The following is an 8,231-nucleotide window of genomic DNA, read 5'->3' as shown; positions in this document are numbered from 1 at the left end:
TGTCTTGTGGTTACTGGTGGTATTGCTATGTGAGGTGATCAGAAAAAAAACACATTTTATGCAAATGTGGGTAATGCAATGAGACAATGTTTAGCTGACTTGAGTTTATTTACCCATTAAACAGGTAGCCTTAGCCATCATCGCAACAATGGCTCCCCCTGATAAATTTGGCAGGAGCCGCCACTGCCTATCTGCCATTAAGGAATGGATGTCATTTAACTTCCTAGAGTTAAATTCAAATAAAACGGAAAAAATTATCTTCGTTTTCCCAACAGCTAGCAGGTAGACCCCTATCATTTCTCGGTCCCCCAGCAGCCAATATTCAAACTACAGCTATAAATCTAGGTGTCACATTTGATTCTCATCTGAACTTCAAAACACATGTTCATCAAATCCCCCCCATCTCTCTCTCTTTTCTATCCCCTCTTTGCCACCCACCTCCTCTCTTCCCAATTTTTCCCTGCTCACCCCAACCGGTCGAGGCAGATGGCCCCCCACATTGAGTCTGGTTCTGTTAGAGGTTTCTTCCTGTTAATAAGGGAGTTGTTTCTCTCCACAGTCGCCAAAGTGCTGCTCATTGTGGGAACTGTTGGATTTCTCTATAAACTTAAGGTCTTGACCTTGTTATGTTGTGATTTGGCTCTTAAATTGGATTGAACAGAATATATCTTATTACAATAAAATCTTAATTTTGCCATGGACTTTTGTGTGAAGCACTCGTTTAGATAAGTGCTATACAGACGGAGAATCAGTCGCTCAGCAAGGTTCCCTTACTTTGTCCCCTTCACTGCCGAACCGGAAGCTGTGAATCGGATACCAACCTCATCTGTCTGCTCTGCTCTCTGAATCAGCTGCTTGTAGTTTAACCAGTGCTGAGAACTACGAACGCCCTTGAACGCGGCAGCGGTTGGTAAGACGCCTGTCTGCACGTCAGTTTTACGACAGTCGACACTGTGCTTTACGGTGGAGCATGGCGTCCCTCAGATGAGCTCTCTGAAGGACTGAGAGACGTAACAGAGTATTTTGATATTTGGACCGCAGCCCACGGTGAAGCCTGTCCTCCCTCCGTCCTCCACAGGCAGACGCAGGACAAGTATTCGCTGCGTTCAGGGCCAGGTGGGGAGGAGCAGCCATCAGGACGCACCATGGCGGCGCAGGGAGCCGTCCAGATCCAGGAGAAGGTCAGCAGGCTGCTCAGCAGACACAACGGGAAACCGGTGCTGAAACCCAACAGGACCTTGTCTCTGAGAGATGCTGTAGCCAACCGCAAACTTCAGAAAGGAGGTAAGAGTCCAAGGACCTCAGAGACACGAAGCGGCAGCAGACCAAGTTGATCGAAGGACGTGGTGTATGTGGTTTTGGGGATTGTTATTGGTGATGGGGATGTTTGTGGATGTCAGGTTTTAACATCAACACCGGCGACGGCTCATTTCACCAAAAGCCCTCTTAATATATTCTTTAGTGTATTCTACATGGATGGCTCTGCTTTTTCATCCTAATATATTTGTATTATTATTTCACTTTTTAATTCAACGTGAATAGGAACATGTCTTTAAGGTTTCAGCCTGGATGCTGATGATCTCCTTCTCCATGCCAGTTGGAAGTAGTTGTTCCAAGAAACTCTGTTTTGGTGTTGAGTTCACATTTCTCACATTTCCTAAGATATAACATTAATGGTGAACGTGATCTTACACAGCAGTATTACTATTTGTATATAATCATGCATTTAAATGTGGTCTTCTAATTAAAGACAGATTGAATAACAAACTGGTGGCAACTGACAACCAAAATACAGATGTTTGCTCTGAAAGGTTTTTCAGGGGGTAGTACGCTTACTGTCAGAGTGAATATCAATAAGTAAAAAGAACCTATCTAACTTCATGTTAGGAATTTATATCTTTGTTTTACTCTTATCTGTCTCACCTCAGGTATTGCAATACCAATATTTTTTAGCAGAGGGTTGTAACCGCAGAATGTATATGATGGAACCAATGGATTCAGACAGTCAGTTCACCAGTCGCCTGCCATTTATACCCCACTGACTAAGCTGAAGTTAGTGTGAGGTGAAGGCCAAGATCCTTTTTGTGTTAAATCTAAACGCTCATGTCAGCAGGTCGAAAAGTACATACAAACTACACATCAAGTGGCAGAGTGGTGTGTCTCTTTAGTAGTTAACTACAGCTGAGTGATTAGCGACAAGCCACAGTTCAGTCAGACAACTCTGAGTTGTACTCACGTTCAAACTTTTATTGCAACAGTAGAGCATGTTAGTGTTTGGTGTCTAGGCTCCGACTTAATTCCCCCCCCCCCTCCCATATGATTACATAGATGAGCAATTACTTATTTACTTATTGCGCAGCTGGAGTTGGCTGCCTGAACTAGCTTGCAGGCGTCACTCCATTTCCTTGTACGGCTTGTTAAGACACTGCTAATCATGGAAGTTCCACATCAAGTTGGATTAAGTGTGAAGTGTTGTCTCCACAGAGGCCTCCTGTATCACAGAGATGTCCGTGCTGATGGCCTGTTGGAAGCTGAACCACTTTGTGGACGGTCTGTGCTCTAATGAGATCAACACATTCTATACCTGTGTGAAGGAGGCTCAGGTATGTTCACATAGGCCCTGAAGTGACCTTTGTTTCCAAAGAGAGGAGGGAAATGACTCGTTTACAGGAAGCATCACTTTATAAGTACATTAACTCATTTCTATACATATTAGGGCTTGGTGATTTTGGTTAAAAAATGATAACAATATTAATCTGGATATACTTGCATCTCTACACTTTATTTGACAATACGGCACATTAATGCAAATTCAAAAAACTCTTATGTTGTTCATAGCTCATCAGTTCTTGAATATTTTAAGAACATGGCTGATAGAGTAACCACATCAGACTGCTCAGCAGGATTCAAATGACATTTTGAACATACAGTAAAGAGTGGAACAGTACAAAAGCACTTTGAGTGTTATAAACTCTCAGCACAGTGCAGAGCTGACAGATGATCTGTTGTAGTTCCTTAATGTGTACAGACTCATCTGTAGGGCCGGGCAATTAACCGAAAATGTATAGAAACCAACATTTATAACCTCTCACCGACTTAATCTGGCTCATGTCAGTTAATTTTGTTAATATAATAATTGTTCATTAATCGTAATCGAAGTAAAAGTTTGAAATAATCGTGAAATTGATTTGAAAAAAAGTTGTGCTGCCCATAGATATACTGTGTGAATGTGTGTGTGCGCTTTGAGTGGTCATCAAGACTAGAAAGGCGCTATATAAATACAAACCATTTACCATAGAAAGGACTGACGTGTGTGTTTTCACTGCTGGGTATTTTATATTCACAGGTTACTGTAATCGCTAAAAGCCATTTTACCTTGTCATCATTGTCTTATGATATATGTTATATGTTATGTTCTCTTTTGGTCCAATTGGTCAGCAGGTATAACTGATTGTTTCCACGGAAACCTGGCTCTATGGCACTAAATCAACAATGAAAAAGCTAGACAAGATTGTCTGCCTCGCACCTCATCATTCATGTTTGCTGACCTGATCTTACAGAGTTTCTGAGGGGTGAAGCACTCCAACACTCTGAGTTGACGATGTACAAAAGCAAAAACACGTGTCTCATTGAAAAGCTCCAGTAACAAATTCTCTTTCTCATTCACAGGCAGCTGCGAAGAATAAATCCGACCACAACAGCACCCAGGGAGGACGTCTGCATCCAAAACTAGCCACAACCTTGTTGAAGAGATATCCTAACCTGCGTTCTGAGGTCTAGGAAGCCAGCTCCAAAGCATTTGTCATGTGGACTTGATATGCAGGATTCAACAGCCCACAGGACTGAGTCCTCAAACTGGATTTCACCGTGTTAAAATGTTCAGCGTTGTGATTGTTTCATAAACATTTATTGAATAAATATTGCACGGAGCAGACCAGGGTGGTTTCAACACAAACTCACTGTACCTCTCTTTCAGCGTGTGAATTTTTTTAGGTTATTCGATTTTTAGATTATTTTATACTCAATTATTATTTACCAGTGTTCTGGTAAAGCTTTTGTATTCACAACACACTGGTTTGAAATATAATGTGACTTTCTCTTGTGTCCTGAATTGACTTTGATGAAAATGGTGCCACCTTCCCTCAACCCAATTTACAATTTAACGATCTCATTCAGTGCAGAGATGTTGTTAGTGGACGTGATGCAATTATTCTTCTTCAGTTTCATGGCTCCTATCCGGGAACTTATCACTGAACACTTAAATGCCTCATTGCTCTTGTGGAAGCTGAGACTGCTGGTAAACAGATGCTGACCTAAAATGTGCCTCTCACTCAGACAGTGTTACACAGACCGTTACCTGTAAGCAAAGGTTAGTGTAGATGATGCAGAACTTTCTGGATACAGTAGATTTAAACAGTTTTTTTTAAACAAACCATAAATCGGTGCCTTTTATGCTCTGCCTGTGTCCCAGGGCCATAATATATATTCACTAATGTCAAGCATAAGTTTTGAGTCTGTGGTGTGGTCACACGCATGTGACAAAATATAGTATTCTCCAAAAACTATGTAGATCTGTTTTCAAACACAAACTCTGGAGGATTGTCTGCAGAACTGGGTCTGGACCGTCTCCCTAGTTTGCCTTTCATACATGAACAAGAGATGTTGGAGGAGATTTTCTGCTTAGATGCATTCACAACAACACAGACATCTCTGTAGCATTCAGGTGCATCAGATAGAGACAGGATTTAATGTGTAATTTCACTGCAGAAAGTTTTGATTACACCACATCGACGCCACCAAAAGGTGTCTTTACATATTCCTTGGTGTCTTCTATGTGTTTGGGTCCACTTTTTCATCATGAAATATTTGTTTTGTTTTTGTTTTTTTCAGTATTGCGTCTGTTGAATGTTAGAAATCTTACTACACAACCACTCGCTCGTCTGGAATCCTCCGGAGGATCTCCATGTATTATCGCATCAACTCACTCGCACATCTCTTGGACTTCTAACAAGGCGGCTGGCTGGAGAAAGTCTGGATGCAATCTGCAAAGAAGGGGGTGTTAACAGCTGGAGAAAAGCAAAAAATGGTCGTAGTAAATGTATTACATTATATGTAAAACATTGTCAGTGACAATTCCCTATGAATGTGGTCCATGGTTGGATAACAAGCCTTAATCTACTCACCATAATACCAGCATTCCGGACATTGGACAGTGCATCACTTTTTGTCAATCAAAAGGTCAATTGATTTATTATTTTGCTGATGGGTATCTATGCTATATGAGACTTGACAGCTGATTGTCAAACAGCAGCAACTTCAATGCAAGAAGCCTCCACAGTTACACCAAGACACAGGCACAATGTTTGTTCTACCTGCCATCGGGACATTTCTTGAAATGAAGAGCTGTTGATCTGTCAGAAGCACCAACCCTGTGCATAGTGGGCAACCTACTCTGCCCCCTGAGCCACATCTCACACATGACAGGACTCGTTCAGAAGACATCCATCATTTCACAGGCTGAGTTATGTCATCTAAAACAGTGGAATGAATCAGACTTTTCCTCTGAGACTGAGTCTCTAATAAATGTAAATATGCTCATAACACAGGTTTGATCTTTAAAGGTTCATTGTGCAAGATTTAGGTGAAAGGGATCTATTGGCAGAAATTGAATATAAAACAATCTTAGTGATGTTTTCACTAGTGTGTTTCATCTAAATTGTACAAATTGTTTTCTTTACCCTAAAATGGGCCCTTTATATTTAAACACTTAATATTGCACTTCTGTCCGTCCTGGGAGAGGGATCCCTCACATGTGGCTCTCTCTGAGGTTTCTACCTTCTTTTTACCCTGTTAAAAGGGTTTTTAGTAGTTTTTCCTGACTCTTGTTGAGGGTTAAGGGCAGAGGATGTCACACCTTGTTAAAGCCCAATGAGACAAATTTTGATTTGTGAATATGGGCTATACAAATAGAATTTGATTGATTGATATTTACATCAGGAGGGTTCCTCTCTATGGAGGCCGCCATGTTTTTTACAGTACAAACCAGTACTGGACAAACCTACACCTTTTGAGTTTTTATGACAACTGAAGGCTACCACAGGTTCTCTTTCATGTGGGGAGGGTGAGGTGAGGGGTATTCAGCTGCAACATGAAACTCCACCAATAGATTCTCTGCTCAGCAACATAAAGTGTGAATTGGTTACTACTACCTAATTACTAGTATTACAAGTAGTGATACATTTATACATGTTCAAAATGTTTCATCATATGTAATATTTAATCATTTATATGTTGCATCGTTATATATATGAAACTAACTGATCATATATTAAAAAGGTCGGTATCAACACAAGCAACACTAAAACAATTCAGTGATCTTTAGGTCATGTTTGATTGATTAACTTTGTGAAAGAATTAGGCAAAAATGTCCCCCTGCTTCCATTCTTTGTTCTGAACTTGGTTAGATTGCACATACTTAGTTCAAACAGCATATCACTCATCTCCTCTGACTGGAAAGAAGCTTGTTTGAAGTTGAACTTTTGCTTCGATGTTTCATGCTATTTTAACAACCTTCCCTTTCTAATTCTTTCCTGTGTTTCCCAGTTTCACACTATCTTTAATAGGACGTAGTTTGTCTCTTTGGTTTCATGTTTTGTCTGAAGCACAGGAAGGATTTTGTGCAATGTTTGTGTTTTTGTTGTGTGCCTTTTATCTGCCCGTCATTAAAGAACCATTTCCTACCCTGCTTATCACCTTCTCCCAAATGTCTAGACCACAGAGGAAACTACTCCATAGCCCGGAGCAATCATCACTCACTTACTCTTACATGCATATGTCCTCAGCCTGCATATTTACTCTTTCATATTAAACTGATATATAAGTATGAGATAACAGTAGCTGATGAATATCTCCCAGAATGAGAAATTTAAATCCACACTACCCATAACAAATAGTTGGATGAAATTTGAGAGACACCATTAATATTCTTTCTATTAATTTGGCCTGAGGTTTGCATTAAAGGAAAGGCCATGGTGCTGCACATATCAAACATGTTATCTCAATATTAAAACATTTACTATTTTTGCTCAAAATAATAAAACTGATACCATGCAAAAATCACAAACATGGCTCATAGTCCCAAACCTCCAATCCCTCCAACCCAGCATGGACACACCAAACCTCTAAAGAAGTACACAGTCAGACGCCATGAACGGGAGAAAAGCAACATGATATTAATCCTGAGAAAGTTATACTGATGTGATTTTTTTTGAATCTGTGAAACATTCTTGGCAAACAGTAACCTGAGTTCTGTGGAAGTCTCTACATCTTCTGACATGTTGGCCAGTTGTGTCATTATTATGTCACCACCACACCCAGTAAAAGTATTTAAAAAATCTATTTCATTAGATATTTTTCTTTCAAGGGTACATTAAAACAACATATGGATCCTGAATCTACCCCTTTATCCATATCCAAGTTAAGGGTTCTACCTTGGGTCACGCTCCACCCCTCCACAAAATTTCATGGAAATTGATTCAGTTGTCTGTGAGTAATCCTGCTAACTAACAAACACATTATCTCCTTGGGAGAGGCTACAAGACAAGAAGCTTTTAAACATCATCTCAGATCCTCGAGATATGCTCTGTTTTTGTTTGTCCTAATCCTTGTTGAGATTTCATTGATGAAAGTTCTCAGCTGTTTCACTGGGATCTGGGTAAAATGCTTTAAACATCTGAGGCTTCTGCCCCAAGAGGCACTGTAAAGATTTCAGATGTTACAATTAAGATTGAGCTTTATTATCATCTGTTCGTGAGAACTTACCAGGGAAAACATCAGTGTCTTAAAAGTAACCCATTGAAATCCTGCCTATAATTGCCTTGCACGACTATCTTGATCTCATCCTCTGAGATCTTTGGTCAATGTGACAGTCTTGGTTGAGGATTATAAATTCAACAGTAACGGACCACATCTTCCTCCCCACAGTTGAATCAACAACTCTCAAAAATAGATTCAGTACAAAGTGGCACCTAATGAGGGAGGATTCTGTTAGGGTTTGCAGTACTCTATCTATTTCCTTTTGTTTTCGCCGGGGTTCTCCCCTTCCCGTATCAGATCACATGGAATCTGATACTTTCAAATCAGATTTGGGCCACTTTCATATGTGGTTCTAAATCAGATACAGATCAGATTTTTTCTAAATGCGACCTCTGACTGAACAGCCATGTGACCCG

At 40.3% G+C, this 8,231-nt stretch overlaps 1 protein-coding gene across 1 annotated transcript; it reads left to right on the top strand.

The window, feature by feature from the left end:
- The first annotated feature begins 942 nt into the window (after positions 1-942).
- chchd1 (coiled-coil-helix-coiled-coil-helix domain containing 1) lies at positions 943-3,945 on the top strand. The gene is made up of 3 exons (XM_034609503.1): positions 943-1,284; positions 2,485-2,603; positions 3,670-3,945. Exons 1-3 carry the CDS (start codon positions 1,146-1,148, stop codon positions 3,778-3,780), a joined length of 369 nt encoding a protein of 122 aa, XP_034465394.1. The 5' UTR covers positions 943-1,145; the 3' UTR covers positions 3,781-3,945.
- The last annotated feature ends 4,286 nt before the right edge of the window (positions 3,946-8,231 follow it).

Source organism: Hippoglossus hippoglossus, chromosome 15 (assembly GCF_009819705.1).
Source record: "Hippoglossus hippoglossus isolate fHipHip1 chromosome 15, fHipHip1.pri, whole genome shotgun sequence".
NCBI lineage: Eukaryota > Metazoa > Chordata > Actinopteri > Pleuronectiformes > Pleuronectidae > Hippoglossus > Hippoglossus hippoglossus.
Note: the sequence above shows the minus strand (reverse complement) of the source record. Positions and strands in the feature narration are given on the sequence as shown.